Source organism: Daucus carota, chromosome 7, assembly GCF_001625215.2.
Source record: "Daucus carota subsp. sativus chromosome 7, DH1 v3.0, whole genome shotgun sequence".
NCBI classification, from domain to species: domain Eukaryota; kingdom Viridiplantae; phylum Streptophyta; class Magnoliopsida; order Apiales; family Apiaceae; genus Daucus; species Daucus carota.
In genome coordinates, this window is record NC_030387.2 from 12,009,120 (window position 1) to 12,032,103 (window position 22,984).

Consider the following 22,984-nt stretch of genomic DNA (forward strand, 5'->3'; position numbering starts at 1 on the left):
TGAATTAAGAATATTAAAAAATAATTAGAGTGTATAAAGGTTATAATTATTTTTTAATTCTGATTATTTTTAAAGTATGTAAACTAATTAAATTTAAACTAAATAATTAATATTAGTTTTCATCATTAAGGAAATATAAATTAAATAAAATTTTAATATAAAATATTAAAATTTATAAAAGTTTTTTTACTAATTTATTTTAAGATTCACAAATTTTAATACCAGAAATAATATATGTATATGAATAATAAACAATTAAAATGAATGTGTATGAGTATGCCTTATTGTCTGCAGAGTCCTTTTATTACTGCTGCGCTAATTTAAAATTTATAAACTTGTTGTCAAGGCTCACCCAGCTGAGATAACAAGAATGTCGAGGCATTCTTTTAACGGAGCTAACACATTATGTATTTAACTCTATCTTTTCCCCCAAAATGACTCAACCCTAATTAGAAGAAGAGAGCATCGCGATTCAGCCCACCGCGACTCAGCCATCGCGATTCACGAATTCAGCCACCAACTGCCGCCATCTACAGGTATTTCACTCCTATTTCTTTTCTATGTATCATCTTCCTCTATCTCATCCTCTTTCTATCATCTTCCGCGATACAAATACATACATGATATTTGTATGTATATATGTGATTTCATTGTGTTTAGTTTGCTGCGAATTTGTTTACGTTTTTGTGGCCTCAGCTTGTATCTATTGTATATATGTATAAAGATGGGTTTTTCTTTGGCTTCTGAGATGTTGCTGGCTTATTTAATGGGTAGCACTATGCTGTGATTTGTGGCACTATGCTGTGATTTGTGTTGTGATTTAGTTATGTAATATATTACTTATTAAATATGCAATTTGCTGTTTTTGTGTTGGTGGGTTAGAGTGTTCGAACTTTTTTTGGTGGCTTGTTCATGGAGCTTCAGCTCCAAATATTCAGAAAATAGCTTTGAAGCTATTAGGCCAACCAAGCTCCTCTTCTTGTTGTGAAAGAAATTGGAGTACTTATTCCTTTATTCATTCGGTTAGAAGGAATAAGATACTACCTTCTCGGGTAGAAGACTTAGTTTATGTGCACAACAATCTTCGACTCCTTTCTAGGAAGAGTCCCCAATACTTGCTAGGAGAGACAAGGTTGTGGGATGTTGGGGGTGACCACTTTGATCCATTAGATGGTGCCGAGGAGCTTGAGATAGCGAGTCTCTCTCTTGATGAGTCGGAGATGGAAGCTGTGATAATCCAAGATGATTGAATATTATGTCTTTTATTTATTAACTATGATAAACTTGTAGATTTGACTATTTTGTTGGATTTGAATGTTATTCCACTGTTTTGTTAATTAGCTATATATCTAAATATATAAAATATATATTTTAAATAATTTTTTTTTTGCCGTATCCCCCCGCACCCGAATCCCCTTTTTTTTTTTTGCCGAATTCCCGTATCCCCGCACCACGTATCCCCACACCCGCACCCGCACTCATGCTTCATAGACTATAATTGACATTATATTAGTAACTGCTGTTGAAATTATCAAACAAAGTTTTAAAGTAGAAAAATGCAGACTAATCATTTAGTACAATAGTTCACAGTGGACTAGATCTGATGCATCAACTTAGTACACAAAGTTGTGGGGAACTGACATTAGTTATAGCAAGCAACTATATACAGAGTAGGTGGCTCCATAGAGTAGTTACCACTGTCTTCTTTAGCTAGAGACCTCAATCTAGCTATGAATTATTGGTGAAGATCTCCAGAGAAATAAGCTTTTTCTTATGTTTTTCATCAATCCCTTGAAAAACTTCCTGCACATTAAAACAATTGTTAACTTAAATGAGTAAAACCAAATAGAAAACATAATTGTTACGATGAGCAGCCATTTATCTCTTTATCAATATATCACAAATATGACTACAAAAGTTGACTCAACTGTTCCCGCCAACAGTAAGAAATGGTCCAGAGTAGTGGATCTGACTCTTTCTTGGAACATAACCCGAAGTCTCGTTTCTGTAGTGGACCAATTCGTTAACATACCGCCGAGCCATTTTTTATTAACATAATGACACCGAGCCCTTATTGCAGCACATGCTACTAGGTCAGCTGCTTTATTTTTCGTGCCAACGATTAAGAATTGTTTTCCCCTACTTGCTGCATCAAAAACCAAATCACAAGCTTCTGATAAAAAACGAGCGGTTCCAGTAAGATTTATAATATGAATACCTTTACGCTTTGCAGAAATATAAGGGGCCATTTTAGGATTCCATTTCCTAGTATCATATCCAAAATGAACTCCGGCCTTCATCATCTCTTCCAGATCGATGTTCCAATATCTTTTTGTCATTTTTCCCCACACCCTCCTCTTTTTTTTAAAAAAAAAGACAAGGGTATTCTAAAAGGGTTAAATGGCGTTTTGGTCACTCAACTGACCGGAAACTTTCAATTGGGTCATCCAACTCAAAAAGCTGTCAGTCACATCAGTATACTCTTAAAAATTTTCATTCAGGTCACTGGCCGTTACACTCCGTTAAAAATTTGACGGAAAGCTGACTAAACGTACTGACTTGGCTTAAATAAATCCACCGTGGCATGTACAGTCAGCTGAAGTGGCATTTTGGTCACTCAACTGACTACAAACTTGCAATCGGGTCATCAAACTCAAAAAACTTTCATTTAGGTCACTTATCATAATATCCGTTAAAAATTGAAAAAAGAAAGAATTAAAAGCTATCATGCAACACCTTTTTTCTCTCTTAAAATTTCGAAACTTATTAATAAATGAAACAAATACACACACAAAAAAATCAATAATTTCACCCATAAAAACTTAATCTTTGTTTATCTTTTATCGTTTTATATAACTTAAGGCCATTTTGGAAAAACTTCATACTTATAAATCTATTGTCATTTTATAAATCTTTTGGTCATTGTAGAAAAGTCCATAAAAAATTTAATGAGTTTTTCCAAAATGGCCTCAAGATATATACAACGATAAGTAATAAACAAAGATTAAGTTTTTGTGGGTGAAGCTATTGATTTTATTTGTGTGTATTTGTTTCATTGTTGATAAGTTTCGGAATTTTCAAGAGAGAAAAAAAAAGGTGCTGCATAATAGCTTTTAATTATTATTTTTTCAACTTTTAACGAATATTATGATAAGTGACCTAAATGAAAGTTTTTTTGAGTTTGATGACCCGATTGCAAGTTTGTAGTCAGTTGAGTGACCAAAATGCCACTTTAGCTGACTGTACACGCCACGGTGGATTTATTTAAGCCAAGTCACTACGCTTAGTCAGCTTTCCGTCAAATTTTTAACGGAGTTTAACGGCCAGTGACCTGAATGAAAATTTTTAAGAGTATAATGATGTGACTGATAGCTTTTTGAGTTGGATGACCCAATTGAAAGTTTCCGGTCAGTTGAGTGACCAAAACGCCATTTAACCCTATTCTAAAATAAAAATTGTTCTGATGGAACCTTCTCTTAGCAACATCCAAAATGATATTTAAGTATTTAAATCGGTATATAAGTGTAATATAGACTTACATTTCCTGGTATCCACATAAAAGTTCATTCTTTTCATGCTAGATGTGTTTAGCTATGTCATGACGAATGAAAAACTAGACAATTTAAGGCACATGCATGTCGACAAATTAATAATTTTTTTATTAAGAGAAGATAATACAAGGCCAGGATTTTGCACGAGAAGGCTTGTGCACGAGATACAAGGCCTGGATTTTATATATCAATAACTCTTGTAGATTATAAAATTGTTTTGGCAACTTAACCCTAACATGATTGTTAAAATCTTATCACTTATTTTGTTACCCTGCATACTCTGCAGAATTTAGCTTTTGCACCATGAAGATAGTTTTATATTTTAGACCACCTGTCTATTGGTTTCTGCATTTTAGGAACACAAACCCAAAACAAAGAGTTGCTCAGGAAAAATATTTTTGTTCAGGATGTTGCTTTTACCTCATACTAAAAGCCTTCTATATCATGGCTGAAATGACAACAATTTCTAATTTTGCAACCAGTGGAGGTAAATGAAGGACATATTTCTGCTTTTGTGAAGTTTGCAACATCTATGGCCATTAATTTATCACCAGATATAAAGCTGTGAAAAACCAAATACATATCAGAGAGCAACATCACTTATGAAAGTACAAACTTCACAAATTGACCAACAATCAAAACAGATACAATTTTCAAAGGGAAAACTACAACACCATCTTTGAAAGATCATTTTTTTTATTTTGTCATTCATGTGAAGAACATTAGTTATTATCCAATACTATAAACAACAAAATTACATTCTACAGGAAGCTTGCAGAGTAAAAGACAATAATCTGCACACATTACTAAATTCATCTTATGCAAGGATGCACAAAAGATACAGAATTAAAACACATACGAGTAGACATACCAATGCCAAGGTGTGTATTCAAGCTAGCAAATCTTGCTTTCCCTTCCAAATTTTTATTTTCTCTGCATTTGATACGAGTTGTATCGGATGGAAAACAAAATTAGAGAAACTACATACAAAGTTCTGCTTGCTAACAAACACATGATTAAAAAAACTATATGGGTAATCAACCTCAAAGGAAAGCCTTAGAACTGATTAATTTGAGTAGCAGAGCTTTGAACAGCCATGAATGAAGTTAGTGTTATTACTAGCAATATGCCCGTGCTTCACACACGGAAATAATAGATGTGACTAATTTTTCATTTTCTTGAAAACATGCTTAATTATATTGTTCGGCTTGTTCGTCTGATGAAAAGAAATAATATAGTCTGTGTAGTATTTGCAGGTATCATGATATATGAATTGTGTTTTCATCACAAAATCCTCGCATTCGAAGAAAGCAAAAAGAATGGTATCCACAATTAACATAACTTCATTCATTATACTACATTTTTCTAATTTATTTAATCATCACATTTTTATCATATTTTGCAACTAGGGGTCAAGATTTGATGATCTCCGTCTCCAAACCCTCTCGGAATGCGTATTTCCCCCCGCTTTTTCTCTCTAAAATCTTCACCTCACTTTCTCTCTCTACCACTCCTATATCATAATACCACCAAACCTTTCTCTTTATCTTCTTCAGGTACTGCAGCGCACACATGTCTGTTTTTTTTATTTGATTTTTTTCCTTTCACAATAATAAGTAAATGATACTTTTGATTTTAATTCAATGTTATTATTTGTTTCCAATGCTTTGCCTGTACATATATTGATTACTTAGTTTTTTGATAAGTTTTGAATTCATGCTATTATATGAATGTTGTTGTGTTCTGTTTGGGATGATATGTTTATAAATGTGACTAATTATCGATACAAGCAAGTTTGTGTGTTTGATTATCTTATTATTATTGATGTTTCGTTTCAGCTATGGAATCCGAATCCACTTGTATTTTAGTACTTGCTGGAAAATCAGCTGCCGACAAGGAACTGGCTAATTATATGAAAGCTAGCAATATCCCCAAACTCCCTGACATTCGGGATGTTTCGCTGCTTTTACATGAAGAGTCTCTGAATGAAGAATCCTTTCGAATAAATTCATATATGAACTCTCTTTCAACTACCTGCTTCGGACGGTTTCTTATTTGGTCTCCGCGTTTGCCTTCAACTCATGATGTTGTTTCAAAGTAAGTAATGATTTCTGTGTATAATCTGTAGTTCAATATCTATTACTGTGGCTGTTGAATTCTTTTTTTGACCAGAAATTTTGAAGAGCTTCCTGTTGGCTCAGTATGTGTTGCTGATGTTCAATATAAAGGCCGAGGTGTGGAGTAAATTGCATGTACTTGGATTAAAGAAATGATATGTCATATGTGTGTTACTTATAGTTGTCCTTATTTTGCAGGCCGCTCGATGAATGTTTGGGAATCTCCAAAAGGTTGTCTTATGTTTTCATTTACAATACAAATGGAAGATGGTAGAATTGTTCCACTTGTACAGTATGTCGTGAGTCTTGCTATGACAGAGGCTATAAATGATGTCTGCACTAAAGATGTAAGTTTCTCTTTTATCATTTTGTTTGAAGTTCAATGTAGCTCTAATAAATTTGAGTGAAACATCCACTAACTGATTGGCCCTCTTTTTTTCCTTGTACCCTAAGTTATAAATTATTAAATTTATATGCAACTTCTGATAAGCACGAATGGCATGCATCAGTTCATGTATATAGTGACAATTTACAGGTAGGAACTATGTTACTCAGACTCGGGTACAAAGTGTCGGATATGATACATATCCGAGTGTCGACTCGAAAAATCTGAAAATTTGAGACACGGGAACATTGTCCTATTTTTGGACACGTGTAGGACACATCATAATATATTACTTCCTTTGTACTTCTCATTTCTTTACACTTTTTTTCCACTGCTTGACACGCATTTCTATTTTAAGGTGCATATAAAGTATAGGTTTACAACTTTTTGTTTAAAATTTGCTTGTTCTGTATAAAAATTTAAACATTAAACTTCTATTCAGAAGAAAAAAAATTAAAATTTTCTATCAAAAGTTGGTCAAAATGTCCACATTTCAGTATGACATGAAAAAAGTTTGTGTCCAAGTCCAAGTGTCGGACATGAGTACGGGAACCTAAGCAAAAGAGTCATAGTAATATAGGGTAGGAATGCAGGAGAGGAAGCTAGTCAATTAAATTGTAACACCATTAATTTTTAAACATAGTGACTTTGATATGTGCATGTGTGATGTGTGTGTGAATTTCTTGTTTAATCAATTAAACTTTTTTATGTAGTGTAAATTGTCAATTTTCTTGTTGCTCTTTTCCTCAAATTGGTTAACTTTTTGAGTCGGAGTAGTTACAAATGGTCCAGCCTTAAAAGCTGTCACTCTGAAGTTAGAATCTATTTCTGCGATTGCACAATTGTCCTGACAAGATCGTACAACTTAGTATTAAGTCCCTGATGCATGAAGCTAAAGAGTTCTAAGAGCATCTTCAGCAGTACCCTAGTGAGGTTCCTTAAATATATAATAAACAATTCAATTTCTAAAAAATGAGGACTCTATATTGAATGACAACTCCAACAATAATCCCTATTTGTGTTCCCTATTATTATTATTCTATTAAATTCAAAATCTATTAACGAAAAGATCATGGAAAAAATGTGGGAAAGAGTGCGCAAAATGTGAGAGGTGAATATTTGATCATTAAAAACTAAATGAGGAATGGGTTGGCCATTACCTATTTATGAGGAATAAAAAGTGGATCCTTAATACTTAGGAAATGACTAGGACTTTGTTGGAGTGGATTTTTGTAGCACATTCCTTAAAATTATAGTTTACGGCTATCATATAGCTAATCTGTTGTAGATGCTCTAAATTGATGCCAAAGTACGACGCTGATATTATGTATTTGGGGTTATATAACTTTTCAGGGTGTTCCATATCTTGATGTCAGAATAAAGTGGCCCAATGATTTGTACTTGGATGGTCTTAAAGTGGGAGGCATCCTGTGCACATCGACTTATAGATCAAAGAAGTTTAATGTTAGTGCTGGTAAATTTCTTTCCATCAAAGTTTGCAAACATAGACAAACTAATGTTCCCATACTTGGATGGATTAGGTTGGCTACTGGAAGTAAAAGGGGAAACCTATGATATAATGGTCTCAATTTTTTTGGCACCCTTGCGTTTTTTTATTACTTATTAGACGTACAGAGTTTGTGAGAGTACTGTTATAGATGTGAAGAGCTTCAACTGAATTTACCAACTCAGTTTTCGATGTCTCACAGGATTAGGTTTGAATGTTGATAATGAGAAACCGACTACATCCTTAAATGCCATCCTTAAAAAGTTGACTACAGTTTCTTACCAACTGCAGCGGGAAGATATTGTTTCCGCCTTCTTCAATAAGTTTGAGATTTTTTTTGATCTTTTTGCAACTCAAGGTTAGTTACAAAATTAGTGCCTTTGCTTTCAAAAAAATTGCAACATTCTCATTTCAAGTCTTTCATGTCCCCGTATTGTCTACTTAAAAATCATCGTCATTTGTTTCCAAGAATTTAATATATTTGTTTTTAACGAACTCTATTGCTTTGTGTATTAATTAAAATATCCGTTAAAAGTAGTAGATCTTTCCTAATGTAAATTTAATCAATTACACAGCAGTGGAATGATGATATGTGTATATCCTATATTTTTATTGAGAACTAATCATTTGTATCATCAAATGATGTGCCTGTTATTATAATATATGCATAGACTTGTGGGAAAGTCCCTTCTTGTATACTAAATTAGGCTGTAGGAAGGACTCTAGTAAAAGAGCTCTTTGCTAGAGATCCGACATAGTCGCATGAATCTGTGTTATTATAAAGTCATAGGCTCTTTTTTGATATAATGGTCAAATAATCAAATAGTTTAGATTTTATTATATTGTTATTCTGGATGCTGAATGCCGCAGAAATTAATAATCTCGTTTGCAATCTTTCAGGATTCAAACCTCTTGAAGAGCTATACTACAAGACATGGCTACATAGGTATAAACTAGTATACAATCTATTTTTGAGTTCATCAAGTTGCTTGCTTCATTTGTATGCAGGCTTTTTATTTTTCAAAGCAGCAGAAACACCATTTAATTGTATTTGTCGTGTAAGTTTGGCTAATATAAGATTATGAGTAGTCAGTACTCAGTAGTAATATGCTTATACATTTTGTTACATGACATATTATAGGCTTAATGACCTTTTGGCCCATAAATTTAATGAACATTTACTCATCAAGCCGTAAAGTCTAAATCTATACCTTTTAGCCCCCAAGTTACGGGATTTGTACCTATTGACCCTTATACTACGATAGATGTGTATAATGGTATATATCTTAGGGACAGAAAAGACAATCGCAAGGTAATGTAGGATTCTTTAGAAGGAGAGATACGCCTAGGTGGCTTGATGGATACACGGTCATAAACTTTAAGGGTCAAAAGGATATTAAGCCCATATTATAGTACAAATGTTAAGTCTATGCTAGGCATTCTCCTATAAGGTACTAAAAGATAGACATATATGCATAATGCATCAAATACTTACTCTTATGGAATGAAACATCACATTTTTTTTCCTTTTTTTTAATCACTTTGGCAAACATACAGATATATCAAATTTGTTTTCTAAATGTATAATTGAGGTTCATGATAATACTTTGGTGAATGCATGCAGTGGTCAGAGGGTCATTGTAGAGGAAAAGAATGATGACAAGGACCATGGAAGACAAAGTATGGTTACCATTCAGGTGAGTTATATACATCAAATGTACAACTATGGAATAACATACCAGAGATTGTTGTCTGAATGGCACCCAGACACATTTGATTGAACGAGGGAGTGCAACCTAATTCTTAGTTTCGTTGTTTATATCGTTAGATAAAAGTTATTCCACTTTAGGTGATTTTGAAACGACAATCTGGGGGAACATGGTAAAATGTTATCTTGCACACATGTACGTACTAGAAAGTAAGAGGAGCATGTGTCAGGAATCAATGAATTAATGAATATCTGACTTGTATTTTCTGATTTTATGATGTTCTAGAGTTTTTCTATAAGTTTGAGAGTAAATCAAGAATTGAAAGAGGAGATTATAGTTTGATCAAGGCTTGAAACAAGTAGGAAACAGGTACAGATTGATAGATGATAGGGTGGAAATTTAACAGAGATAAAAACCCTAGAGAGAGAAACAGAATTCTGTTATAGGAATCACGTTGATGTACTTTCAGGAGACTTTACCTTTTCCATATAAGATTTTGTATAAGCCAATACTCCTTTTCTTTAGGAGCAAGTCGCATCATGTAGATGCAACTTTCCTCATTTGTTATATTCCCAATTATATAGGGTTCCTTGGAGAAGATATTAATAACCTAATGGCCTCTTTTAATCTTTTATTATGGGCTGATACCTGTTATAATTTCGAGTCATATTTATTATTAACTTTTATCTGTGTTGCCTGATATTTACAATATGAATTAGTGTCACTGGAATCCAACCTTTTCTTTCTTTCTTCTAGGGTTTGACATCTTCAGGATATCTATTAGCGATAGGTGATGATAATCAGATGTGTGAGCTTCACCCAGATGGCAATAGGTATCATATTGTAATATTTTTTTGATACATTACTTGTGTAATAGCTTGCATGTCTGTTGCTAACTTTATAATATGTTTGTGATGTTTGCTTAATATTGAGGATAATAGTTGTGTTAAGTGTCTTAATAATTATTAGATTTATAAGCTAGAAGCTATTAGTTTACTGAGTAGGAAAGATAATATAAAAGTTACTGATGTTACTCATCATGTGACATAGTATATACAGATTAATTCAGATATCTTTTTACCTTGGGCGACGAGAGTTTGGCACGCATTTTAATTAGCATTAGTAGTTCTGGCTATCCCAATTGATTTGTAAAAGCCAACTCAATCTCTTCTAAAAACTGAATGGATTATAAACATCTTTAATGAATTTGAAGTATTTACTTCTAAAAAGTAGTTGATTACTTGTACAGGGGAGGGTTCTGATACAAACTTTTTTTGTTCAACACATATATAACTTGAGTTCAACATTTTTTTAAGATATTTTGTTGAACATCGATTAAAATTGTGTTGGAGAAGTACATAAACTAATTTTTCAATGTAAGAACTAAGTTAAACGTATTATATAACTAATGATAATTAGTGTTTTACACCTGATGTTGAACCCTAGTTACAAATGTGTTGAATGAGCAATTTATTTATGCGTTTTTTTTTTAATTATAAATTGTGATGTTTTTTCAAGAATTTTTAACATGGATACATGTTATAACTAAGGATCAATACGATGGGAGAATAAAAAAAAGTTTGTAAGTTTATAACTTAAAAAAGTTTTTATTTGATCCTATCCCTACTTGTATATATGTATCTCCATCTTCTTTACATCATTCTAAATATATAATGGGGCTTTTTTACTATGTTTATGCAGTTTTGACTTCTTCAAAGGCCTTATCAGAAGAAAATTAGCGTAAGCAAGATTCAGTGGCATATACCAACAACTTCATTTTGTTTATCAGTGTATAATCCTTCTTTATCTGTTATACATGGTCAAAATCTTTTCTGCTCTGAAGTCTATACCATATTTTATTGAGTTTTGGTCAAGCACATCATTTTACAATTCAAATTTTTATCTGATTGAAATTTAAATGTTTACAATTTCTTGTTCAGCTGCAACTAAAGTTGTATATCTTCCGTACGCTATTTAATAATGATCTACATGATTTGTATTTCAGTTCGAAGTATGTGTCTTTATCATTGTGAACTTGTGTAGAAAGGTTTTTTCTTTTTCATCTTTAATCATAATGATACTTTGTTTGTGATCCAATACGCTAATATGGTGAACCACCAAATGCGGCCTTATGGTTGGATAGGAACATAGTATATGTGGCCTTTGTTTTTCTGACTACGAAAGGCCCCAAAGGTTGTTGCACTGAAATTGAGCACCCCACGTAAAATTACATATATTATGATGAAACTTTCATCATGAAAGTGTATAAATTAAATCTTGTAAAAGTACTCTCATTTCACAATTCTTCCATTTTCACGCATTAGTTATTTCAGACTACTTAAATATATATTCAAAAATTCTCATGGAGGAGCACAACTCATGCACACCTTGTTACAAGCATAATTAAGACCAGATTACTCGAATCAAAATCAAATGACTCTAGAAATCTGTTCAACACCCACAAGATTAAAAACAAACCGGATGTTCATATTTATCAAAGATTGCTCAGACATTCACGGAAACACAGTACAGTTAACACACATTCACGCCAACACAAAGTCGATTTCCTAAATGACGGACAGATGGTACTCTAGTTGGGAATTTTGCGATACATGGTGAAAACAGAGTGCAAGATCAACAAGATGAGAACAATGGCAGCAAACAAGGATACTAGAATGGCGCCTGCTGAGTGTTGGCAGAATTTATCATATATATTGCAGATTTTGGTCCAACGAGTATGAGAATTTCCACGAAATCCAACGTAAGCGACTCCTCCAGCAGTTCCTGCTGCTGATGCTACAATTGCCAGCATTACCTGCATTTTTTCACCCAAACTTTTAGTTTCAAAACAATATATCCATTGTGCTCGAATAGTATAGTATAATACCCATGCATATATTTACGCATTTATAAGTTAGACGTTTGAGAAATTAGAAGGCATGCTCACCACATCCATGGCAACAATATATAAAGCCAAAATTTTTGTGTAGCCTGGGTTTGACACTGCAGAGATGCTGAGCAAGGTGGTTATGATGCTGTACAGGCCGGTTGTGGAGAGTGCTGCTACAAAGTATCTGCAGTGTTTTACATTTTTAATTGATCAGTAAAAATAACTATAGTATAAAATAGTGATTGTTATAAGAAATACACGAGGACCGTCTATATTTTAATCGGTGGAGATTTAATTAAAATTATTTATGTCATTAATATATGCTTCTAGCACAAGTGCACAACTTAACATAAAATTGTTTCGCAACTGAGATGTGGACGTGCGTTTTGTAGAAAAGCATGCAAGGCAATGAACTTACACAAAGGCCGGCGTATCCGTAAATCTGGTCGTGTTAGGCACCGAACCAAATGGCGGAAACGGAACCAACTCCTTCTGTTTGCTGGTAACCATCACCACCACAGCTGTGAGCGAGCCGAGAAACAACAACACCCTCAAAGCCACCTCCACCACCGCCGACTGCTTGCTCGTGGTGGCCGTAGCACGAGGCGGCGAGTTCTTGTGCTCTGATGGCGCAACACTACTAGTCATATACGACGCCATGATAATAGATGATACTCAGCTTAATGAAAATAGGTGGCTAGAGAAACTGGATATATATATAGTACTACTAGTAGAAGATGCGTGTGTACGTTGGCTTATGATTGGTTTATGATTTCAAAGGGTTGAATAATGCTACTCCTACTTATAGGCGCCGGGGAGATGGGGGATGGGAGATGTGAATGGACGACTTCTTGTTATCATGTTATGTAAACGCCCAACACAACACGCTATTATCCTCCATGTCATATGAATACACCGTATGAATATAGTTATTGGTCTGCTCCCAATTTTGAGGAGAGATTCATATTTTCACGCTTTCTATTTTTGTGCATGTTTTATTACTCCCTCCGTCCCAAAATAGTTGTGACATTTCTATTTTTGTTAGTCAAATTGACTAAATTTTGACCAAAGATTATAAGTCAATCACATGTCATTTTAAAAAACTGAAAATTAAATTTTAAAGTAGATTAAAAGTTATTTCCAGTGACATATTTTTTTTATTTTGTCAATTGATATAAATTTCAGTCAAACTTTAGTCAATTTGACCGGCACAAAACCAAATATGACAACTATTTTGAGACGGAGGGGTTAAATCTATTCTCACTCTTCGAAAGAACTTAGTAATTATTATTATGTACTCCCTCCTTCCCATTTTAATTGTCCAGTTTGACTTTTAAATGGTCAAATTGACCGAACTTTGACTGAAATTTACACATATAATACAATTCTAAAAATTAAAAAAATTATATCTTTATAAAGTACATACAATATATTATAAAATGTAACTTTTACTTTTTTAAAATAATAACAAATTTGTTCTATATACTTGGTCAAAAATTAGTCAATTTGACCGTTGAAAGTCAAAACAGGACAATTAAAATGGGAAGGAGGGAGTATTGTATATAGCTCAAGCTTATTATCATTTAATCCAGCCTATCAATATAGCTAAAAAATTTGAATCTAAATACATATAATTAATGTAAAATGATATAGAGGTACGTCGATGAAAAAAAGAGAGGTCGATCTCTTGATTAGCTACTTGCCTAGCGTAGAATCAATGGTTTATGAATTTGATTGTGCAAACATTTTTAATGTTGAATTATATTGCTAAGTCAATCAAATAATTAATAAAATGATATAGAATTATAGTTGTCCACCTTAATTTAATTGGAGTATCTCGATTCTCATGAAGTTTTTAAACAACAGTTTCCATTTATTTAAACAGTTGAAATTAGCATTAGCATGCACGTACAAATGTCAAGGATTAATTTAATTTATCATAAAATTAAGAACTTATAGTATTCGTGAATAAATGAAATATTGATACTTGACTTTCAACAAAAAGATTTGGCACGAGACGGTTATCAACCGCCACAATAACATGTAGATGCTGCTATTTGGACACTGATTGTAGATGTTTTATACATCCAGTTGCATGCACGGGACGTGCGTTACACGACGTTGACATTGCAACGTGGCAACCTCTTGATCACATATCACAAATCTATCATGATTGATATGAGTTGAAAGTTGGGCGTTGTTTGTTAGTGGTTTAGAAAATTATTATCACATTGAATCGACATTTCTTCGCAATTAATATTCCCTCCGTCCCAAAAAGAGTGAGCTGGTTTGACTTTCACGGAGATTAAGAAAAATGTAGTAAGTTTAGTTGAAAAGTGGATAAAGTGGTGGGACCTATCAATATTTAATAATAGATTTGAGATAGTGAAGGAAGATAGTGGGTGTAATAGTGTTTATATTATTATAGAAAAGAGATAGTGGAAGAAAGTAGTGGATGTAATAGTGAAAAGTAGTGTTCAAAAATAGTAAGTATTGTAGGTTATTTTTTTGGGACGTCCCAAAAAGGAATAAGGGTCACATAAAATGGGACAGAGGGAGTATAAAATTGGACAAACTGACACTCTTAAGTTAAAAAAGTTAATTCTCTATTTTATTATTGCACTGACGGAAATTTTTAACTTTTTTTTTTACGAACAATAAGATTTTATTGAACATAAAACATAAGAACACAGCCGAGACAAACCCCCAAACTGACAACTACAACCTGATTGTGAAACAAAAATCGAGCTAAACAGATAGCCGCTTTGTTTTCAGATTGCTTAACAAATAGAATATAAATATTCTTGATAATAAAAATGATTACAAAAGTTTCTCGAGCAATCCAATCGACACCAACATCACTGAAAATAGTAGAATCACAAATGACCTGCGCACATAAAAAAACCGGTGATAGAACAGTGTTGTTGGGGGTACAGATGCCCTATATATTGAACAATCCTTTGTTGTGCGAGGTGAGCTCTCACGATATGTACCACAATTCCAGATTTGAAGCGGGTTGCCCAGATCTCTTAATAGACTGTAGAAATCATTCTTAACGCAACATGACAACGAATCAAAAACGCAATAAGACATACACCCGAAAATTGGGGACAATCAACAACTCAAAAAGATGGGTACGGTAACAAGATCACAACCAAAAGGATTTAGATCTCGATGTATTGAAAACTATTATCATAGAAATTAAAGATTTAGAATTGGAAGAAACGGGATGAGTGGATGGATGGGATGAATGTGGATCTTGATGGAAGAAGGGGGCGGTGATGGATGGATGATAGTTATGAATGGCGGCCAACTCTCATTAGGGTTTTTTTAACAGACGGCCGAAGTGATCGAAATTTTTAATTAATCTACTTAGCGAAGAAATTTTCCAGTCAAATAATTGTTTTATTTAAAACTTGCATAGAGATCTTTCAGTTTGTCATTATAAAAAATTTATCAGAAAAATTTTTTTATGGTCTAACTACTCTGATCTCTGAAAATCTGTTCCATCATTATCTCAACGGGTTAATGCTTTATTTAGTCATTGTACGGGACCAAAACTTAAAACTTGTGATCACGAGATTAAGCTTAAAAAATATTTCAGCTCCGTTAAATGGTCTTTGACTTTAATGGATACGTTAATTTTAACGAAATTGCATAGTTCTTTTTGTTTAAAAACCCTGAAACCAACTCCTAGAGGCCAGATCCTAAACATATGCATACACACTTCTCTCTATCCCACGATCTCTCTTGATCTCAAACAGGACAATGATGGATGCTCAACGAGCTTTGCTAGATGAACTCATAGATGCTGATATTGCCCTTCTTTCATTTCCTCCCCCTCTTCCCGCAATAGTGACGGCATATCATATATTTCTCTTCTGCAATTCAAAGTATATAAATTCCGATTTCATGAGACACATAAACTAATTGGAAAATGATTGGCAGTTTTACATATCTATACCATAGTTACATAGGACTGGGTTCGATTCGAAACGGGGAACGAAATCGGGTACGTGGAACATTAGTTTTAGTGAATCTGGTACGATGGAACGTATGGGTACGATTGGTCCTTTTAAAAAGAATTCTATAATCATATATATAAATTCCATTATAATATACAATTTTAGTTGATAATTTATACATTTATAATTTTTTATAAAGAAAAAGATATTGAATAACAAATAAAAGTACACATTTATTGATAAAATAAATTACTTATCATATGACATAGACATGGATCTATTGTTCAAAACAAGAATGAAGTGTGTTCTTGCGGGTCGTCACTTCCGGCGATCTGGGTCGCGACCCTGAACGTTTCCGTTCGCGTTTCCGACCGTATCGGGTACGAACGATCTAGATCGCGGTACGTGGCAGCGTACCCGTTTCCTTGTATCTATGATCTATACTCCCCATTATTTATAGTCAATAGAATCATTGTTACTTTGATTAGGTCTCCTTGCCTAAATCTTCGTGCATTTGTATGTTTCAGGTGCATGCATTTCATATATCTTGAGAATCCAAGCACCAGCAATAGTAATCAACAGATCATCTGGACTCATTTGGCGGCATAATTAACACCAGATTACTTGAATCAAAATTAAAATGATTTGTAATGACCCTGTTTGACTAATCTTATACTTCATAAATAAGTCATTTATTTTTTTAAAAGTACGCAAATGTATATTTATATGGAAATAAGTAAAAATCAGTTCAACGTCCACAAGATTAAAAACAAACCGGATGTTTATATTTATCAAAGATTAATAATTGCTCAGACATTCACGGAAACATACTACAGATAACACACATTCACGCCAGCACAAAGTCGATTTCATAAATGACGGTCGTACTCTAGTTGGGAATTTTGCGATACATGGTGAAAACAGAGTGCAAGATCAACAAGATGAGAACAATGGCAGCAAACAATGATACTAGAATGGCGCCTGCTGAGTGTTGACAGAATGTATCATATATATTGCAGATTTTGGTCCAACGGGTATGAGAATTTCCGCGAAATCCTACGTAAGCAATTCCTCCGGCAGTTCCTGCTGCTGATGCTACAATTGCCAGCATCACCTGCATTTTTCACCCAAACTTCTAATTAGTATCGAAAACTATAGTATGATTCTGAAGTATATACGTACACAATTATGAATTACAAATTTGAGGTGAAGGGCAGGCTTACCACATCCATGGCAACAATATATAAAGCCAAAACTTTGGAGTAGCCTCGTTTTGACAATGCGGAGATGCTAAGCAAGGTGGTTATGATGCTGTAAAGACCGGCTGTGGAGAGGGCTGCTACAAAGTATCTGCAGTGTTTTACATTTTTACTTGATCAGTAAAAGATTACTATATATAAAATACTTGAGATATATTCGATAGTTCCGAGATGTCGGCTGACAATTTTAATTAGTGATTGTTATAAGAAAATACACGTCTATATTTCAATTGGTAGAGAATTAATTAAATTATTTATGTCATCCGTGCTCCATAACAAATGTTACAATTTTGACCAAAGTGATACCGGAAGTATGTGATACCAACCTCATCGTGGCTATCTAATTGTCGTGAAGGATCTAAATGCATGTTACAACTTTGAGTTATTAGATAATGCAGACATATATATATATATATATATATATCATATTATATAACATATAAATAAAAGGATAAATTTATCAGAACTTTGCGACGATATCTGAATCACCGGATGATTTAGCTATGTGCATATACAAAGAGTCAAGTATAGGAGTAGGTGTGCTGCGCCAAAATACACAAAACTAAGTTGTGTTTGGTTCGGGTGAATGAAATGAAATGAGTAAGAGGGATGACTTAAAAAAAAAGAGTGAGTGCGAATTTTGTATGATAAGATTTAGGTTGGAAATAGATATGATAAGAAATGAAGCATTCCTTCCAAAAATGGAGAGGGTTTGAGCTCTAGTTTAGGGGGATGGCAATGAAATGGTGAAAGAAATGAAATTATTATACATTCAACTAAATAGTTCAATTATCATTCCATTCCCTTCATTTTCATTCACCCCAACAAAACACAACTTAAAAACTACTCCCTCGTATTTAGATAAGAGAAGTTAAAGAAAAATTGATATCTGTATCATCTATACATTTCATTTCTGATATTTTTATTAAAATATTAATTAAAATTTTTATGGTGTTGAAGATTGTCTAACACGAAGAGAGCATTCTGGATATACTTCAATCGCATTATACACGAGAAATTAGGTAACTCGAGTATCAATGTTTCTAATGAACATATACATGCAGCAGCTAGGTCCTAATATATGCTCCTAGCACAACTCAACATCAAAACTGTTTTGTAGAAAAGCATGCAAGGCAATGAACTTACACAAAGGCCGGGGTATCGGTAAATCTGGAAGTGTTAGGCACCAATCCAAACGGCGGAAACGGAACCAACTCCTTCTGTTTGCTGGTAACCATCACCACCACAGCCGTTAACGAGCCGAGAAACAACAACACCCTCAAAGCCACCTCCACCACCGCCGATTGCTTGCTCGTGGTGGCCGTAGCACGAGACGGCGAGTTCTTGTCCTCTGATGGCGCAACACTACCAGTCATATACGATGCCATGATAATACTAGATGATACTCAGCTTAATGAAATAGGTGGCTAGAGAAATTGGATATATACTAAGAGAAGATGCGTGTGTACGTTGGCTTATGATTGGTTAATGATTTCAAAGAGTTGAAAAATGGTACTCCATTTATAGGCGCAAGGGAGATGGGGGATGGGAGATGTGAATGCTTCGACTTGCTGTTAGGTAAAAGGCCAACACTACACGCTATCATCCATATCATATGAATACAAAGTATGAATATAGTTATTGCCTTATTGCTCTGCTGCTATTTTTTAGGAGAGATTCATATTTTCACGCTTTCTATTTCTGTGCATGTTTAATTAAATCTATTCCCACTCTTCTTTAATACTTATCGTCTTATCACAAGTGAGAGGGCTTACCTGGGCTTAAGCCAGGATTATTGCAATTATATATAGTGTGCCCGTTTGGCAACAAATATTTTTGGTTTTTCTCGATAAAAAACCGTTTTCTACTTTTATAGATCAGTTTATGTAAAAAGTCAGAAATATTTATAAAAAATTGAGATCGCTAACTTTTGTTTCAGGATTTTTACTCCTTTTCTAAATAGTTTACGCACTTATAATCTTAATTCACTTCTCGATTCTAGTCCACTTTTTTATTTTAAGCGAGAAACACATTTTTTAAGTTTATCCAAACGTTCCCGTTATGTATTGTATATATCTCAAGCTTATGAGTATCATTTAATCTGGCCTATCAATATAGCTAAAAAAATTTGAATCTAAATACATAGCATATAAATGTGGGTGTTTGGAAGAGTCACTTCTGAGCTTAAAAGATGGAAAAGTCTATTTCTGCTTATTTCATGTCCGTTTGGCTACTTTTGAGAAGTGTTTACTTGAAGCAAAAAAATCACAGATATAAAAGCTTGCAAACCTAGCTTTTTGGGGGCTCAACTTCTTATAACAGAAAATGAACTCATAGCTGGTCATAGCTTCCTCTCGCATTGCATTGCCTTTTCCCCTCTCCTCTCTCTCTCTCGATTGTGTTTCCTTCTCCCCTCGGCCGCTCTTCTTTATTTTATTGTATATGCTTTTATTAATTTTTTCATGTAATAAAGTGTTTTTACATTTTGAATCTGTAAAACATTTCATGTATTTAATAATAAAAGATCTTGTATTGTTATAGTTTATTTCAAAATAAAATAATTTATATATAATAAAATTACAAAATTATACTAACTTATAAAGTTAGGTTATCCAAACACTTAAAAGACTTTTAAGTCACGATACTTCTTGTAATTTATAAGTTCAAACCAACGTCTCAATTTTAATCCACTTCTTTACTTTAATCAATAAATCATTTCTTTTGAGTTCAGCAAAACGACCCCAATGTAAATATAGAGGTGGTGGATGAAAAAAACTAAAAAGAGGTGTCTCTCGATTAGCTGCTTGCCTCGGGGAGAATCTGTTGGAAATTCAGACCTGAAAATTAGAATAAAATAATATATTTTTGGGGTTCCGGTGATGTCAAGAACAAGCTCTCTACCGTGCTTTTTCTAATGGTGATGCACACCACAGTATATTGGCAACATTAACATCCCTTCATCCTAAAAAAACTGCCCAATTATTACAATATTAAATACATTAATGTCCATTCAATAGGTTAATCTTACAATTAATTTATATTTTGTAACTCCAAAATAATCAATTCATTCTTTATATATTACTATTTGACAAATTAAGTCAAATCCAACGGAATCAATGATTTATGAATTTGATGATATGGATGATCGGCTCGCAAAAATTCAGTAGTAGCTTGTCAAACTCATCCTAATTCGATTTCCTTAATCGTCTTTGTTTTACAATATCGTATTGATGATTTGCGTCTCATATATTTTGATAATAATTTACTGAGGCAGAATAAATTAATTGATTTAACGAGAGATGATTTATCATTCATAAAGTCATTTACTTTCATACGACATGAATAATTTAATACATCACAGCACGGTTGTAGAGTTCAAGTGATCAAGAATTTATTCTCTGTCGTTTTAGATTTTTAATACATGAAAAAAAATGGTTTATAAATTATATATAATCCATTATCTAAGGCATGGAATATCCAAGTATTATTTTAGGAGGACTATCCATGAATAAAGTCAAACATATAATCAAGAAATGAAGAAAACATATAATCAAGGAATGAAGAAATGTCAGAGTGTCTTGGTGCCACCTAAGCTATCGTGTGTACGTTAATATTTAATTTTATCAACTCCCACCATTCTAAAATAATAATCGCTTTGACTTTGTGTACGTAGTTTGAGGTGTAAAAAAAACATACGGCTATACATTATTTTTGAATTTTTTTTCTGAATAAAAGTTTAACATCCCTATTTTTATTCAAAAAAAAAAATTTGAAAAATAATATTTAGAAATATGTTTTTTATGCACCTCAAAATACGTGCAAAAAATGCAAAAAAAATCAAAGCGACTATTATTTTGGAATGGAGGGATTATAGATTAGACTTTGAATTATGTATAAACACGCACCAAACAATATTTGTATATAAAACTTGACAAAATAACACAAAAATAGACCTAATTGTTCATTTTTCATGTTGAATTACATTACCAAGTCAAAGAATTAATAATATGTTATAGAATTAAAGTCGTTCGCCTTAATTTTATTAGAGTATCTCGATTCTGATAAAGTTTTAAACAAGAGTATCCATTTAGTTAAATATTTGAAATTAGCATTACCATGCACGTACAAGGTCAAGTTAATTTAAGTTGTCATAAATCAAGAGCATATAATATTCGTGAATAAATGAAATATTGAAACTTGACTTTCAACAAAAAGATTCGGCACGAGGCGGTTATCAACCGCCACAATAATAATATCATTGCTATTTGGACACTGATCGATCTTTTATGCATCCAGTTGCATACACGAGACGTGCGTTACGCAACGTTCACACTGCAACGTGGCAACCTCTTGATCACATGTGACAAATATTATACTACCTCCGTTGCTTAGTCGTTTTGACTTTTTGCACGTATTTTGAACGGTTATAAAAACGTTTCTCAACATATTATTTTTTAATATTTTTTTTGAATAATATAAATATTAAACTTTTATTAAAATAAATTTGAAAAATAATACGTAAATGTGTGTTTTTTATACACCTCAAATTACGTTCACAAAGTCAAAGCGACTAACATTTAACAACGGTGAGAGTATATCGATATGAGTTGAAAGTTGGGCGTTGTTTGCGAGTGGTTTGGAAAAGTATCATCACATCGAATCGACTTGTTCGCTATTAATAAAAATTGGACAACTGAATCTCTCAAGTTAAAATATAGCTGGTGTATACATTTAAGTTGTGTTTGATGAGCTTATCCTCTGTCGTCCCAGGTCCTGGGTTCGATCCTGGCTCACCCCGAGATTTCTGAGAACAGATACTCACTTGTAAGGCTATAAGCCATATTTGTCAAAAAAAAAAAAAAAAAAAAAAAAGTTGTGTTTGAGACTTATGACTGCACCAGATTAACCGTGATTATTTAATTTGATCCATCAATATTTTATCATGGGGAATAAGTAAGTTAGACAAAAATTTCATTGTTTTGTATTGTATATTCGGATTATTGGATAGGCACTAGACCTTTCAGAATACAACACATTACGTAGAATCTAAATTATATATTTACTGAGCATAAACTAATTTATATAAGATTTTTGTGGGATTCGTATCTTAGATCGTGGCCAATTTTAAATATGCTGCAAATTTCGTTTACTATTTGGAAAATAAATGCCCCAAATAATAATGCAAAAATGTCAAACCGTGTTACTTTCCAACTGGTTTAATACACGAAGATATCACAGCTGGGAATGCGAAATACAGGCAAATGACAGAAAATTCTTCCCTTTCATTTTAATTAATTTTATATTTATAGATGATATTTGATAATTTATAAAATAGATATTAATTTATCCGGTAGTTAAAATTGGTACTGGTTTTCTAATTTTAAACATATCAACTCCACTTGGTCAGCTGGTTAAAAAGAGGACATTGTTTATGTTAAGAGAGTCTTATGAAATATAGTTCAATAACTTTTTTTTTCTTTAACAAAAGTTTAAACGTCAAATACTTATCCAGGAAAAAAAATATTATGAAACTAAATTTTATAAAAATGTGAAAAATGCATGCCAAAAATAACGTGAAGAACCTGATGAGGAGGGAGTACC

General features: G+C 33.1%; 4 protein-coding genes across 10 annotated transcripts; 1 reads left to right on the top strand and 3 right to left on the bottom strand.

The window, feature by feature from the left end:
* Positions 1–334: 334 nt before the first annotated feature.
* On the top strand, positions 335–11,280 carry LOC108196570 (biotin--protein ligase 1, chloroplastic). 7 transcript variants are annotated; one of them, XM_017363905.2, is made up of 12 exons: positions 337–536; positions 4,799–4,873; positions 4,961–5,107; positions 5,390–5,648; positions 5,724–5,785; positions 5,867–6,015; positions 7,407–7,527; positions 7,763–7,918; positions 8,461–8,506; positions 9,185–9,257; positions 10,026–10,102; positions 10,971–11,280. In XM_017363905.2, exons 3-12 carry the CDS (start codon positions 5,002–5,004, stop codon positions 11,011–11,013), a joined length of 1,092 nt encoding a protein of 363 aa, XP_017219394.2. In that variant the 5' UTR covers positions 337–536; positions 4,799–4,873; positions 4,961–5,001; the 3' UTR covers positions 11,014–11,280. The 7 variants fall into 7 exon arrangements, with proteins under 7 accessions (XP_017219400.2, XP_017219399.2, XP_063937464.1 ...); XM_017363906.2 differs by having other exon boundaries at positions 4,808–4,873; XM_017363911.2 differs by lacking the exon at positions 7,763–7,918 and having other exon boundaries at positions 335–536.
* Positions 1,784–2,339, bottom strand: LOC135147897 (small ribosomal subunit protein uS2c-like). The gene is made up of 2 exons (XM_064081935.1): positions 2,033–2,339; positions 1,784–1,803 (listed from the first exon to the last, which is right to left on the bottom strand). The coding sequence occupies exons 1-2, from the start codon at positions 2,337–2,339 to the stop codon at positions 1,784–1,786; spliced, it is 327 nt and encodes a 108-aa protein (XP_063938005.1).
* A 455-nt stretch (positions 11,281–11,735) lies between the features above and the next one.
* LOC108196571 (CASP-like protein 1) lies at positions 11,736–12,938 on the bottom strand. The gene is made up of 3 exons (XM_017363912.2): positions 12,578–12,938; positions 12,217–12,343; positions 11,736–12,084 (listed from the first exon to the last, which is right to left on the bottom strand). Exons 1-3 carry the CDS (start codon positions 12,817–12,819, stop codon positions 11,860–11,862), a joined length of 594 nt encoding a protein of 197 aa, XP_017219401.1. The 5' UTR covers positions 12,820–12,938; the 3' UTR covers positions 11,736–11,859.
* Positions 12,939–16,887: 3,949 nt separating this feature from the next.
* Positions 16,888–18,879, bottom strand: LOC108194173 (CASP-like protein 1). The gene is made up of 3 exons (XM_017361086.2): positions 18,530–18,879; positions 17,348–17,474; positions 16,888–17,238 (listed from the first exon to the last, which is right to left on the bottom strand). Exons 1-3 carry the CDS (start codon positions 18,769–18,771, stop codon positions 17,014–17,016), a joined length of 594 nt encoding a protein of 197 aa, XP_017216575.1. The 5' UTR covers positions 18,772–18,879; the 3' UTR covers positions 16,888–17,013.
* Between the last annotated feature and the right edge of the window lie 4,105 nt (positions 18,880–22,984).

Excerpts from the sequence above, each read along its gene's own strand:
- LOC135147897 (XM_064081935.1), bottom strand. The coding sequence starts at position 2,339 with ATGACAAAAAGATATTGGAACATCGATCTGGAAGAGATGATGAAGGCC. Across the intron at positions 1,804-2,032 it reads TAATAAAAAATGGCTCGGCG|GAAGTTTTTCAAGGGATTGA; the intron begins GTATGTTAACGA and ends TTTAATGTGCAG.
- LOC108196570 (XM_017363905.2), top strand. The coding sequence starts at position 5,002 with ATGCGTATTTCCCCCCGCTTTTTCTCTCTAAAATCTTCACCTCACTTT. Across the intron at positions 5,649-5,723 it reads ACTCATGATGTTGTTTCAAA|AAATTTTGAAGAGCTTCCTG; the intron begins GTAAGTAATGAT and ends TTTTTTGACCAG. Across the intron at positions 10,103-10,970 it reads CTTCACCCAGATGGCAATAG|TTTTGACTTCTTCAAAGGCC; the intron begins GTATCATATTGT and ends ATGTTTATGCAG.
- LOC108196571 (XM_017363912.2), bottom strand. The coding sequence starts at position 12,819 with ATGGCGTCGTATATGACTAGTAGTGTTGCGCCATCAGAGCACAAGAAC. Across the intron at positions 12,344-12,577 it reads ACGGATACGCCGGCCTTTGT|ATACTTTGTAGCAGCACTCT; the intron begins GTAAGTTCATTG and ends AAAACACTGCAG. Across the intron at positions 12,085-12,216 it reads ATATTGTTGCCATGGATGTG|GTAATGCTGGCAATTGTAGC; the intron begins GTGAGCATGCCT and ends GAAAAAATGCAG.
- LOC108194173 (XM_017361086.2), bottom strand. The coding sequence starts at position 18,771 with ATGGCATCGTATATGACTGGTAGTGTTGCGCCATCAGAGGACAAGAAC. Across the intron at positions 17,475-18,529 it reads ACCGATACCCCGGCCTTTGT|ATACTTTGTAGCAGCCCTCT; the intron begins GTAAGTTCATTG and ends AAAACACTGCAG. Across the intron at positions 17,239-17,347 it reads ATATTGTTGCCATGGATGTG|GTGATGCTGGCAATTGTAGC; the intron begins GTAAGCCTGCCC and ends TGAAAAATGCAG.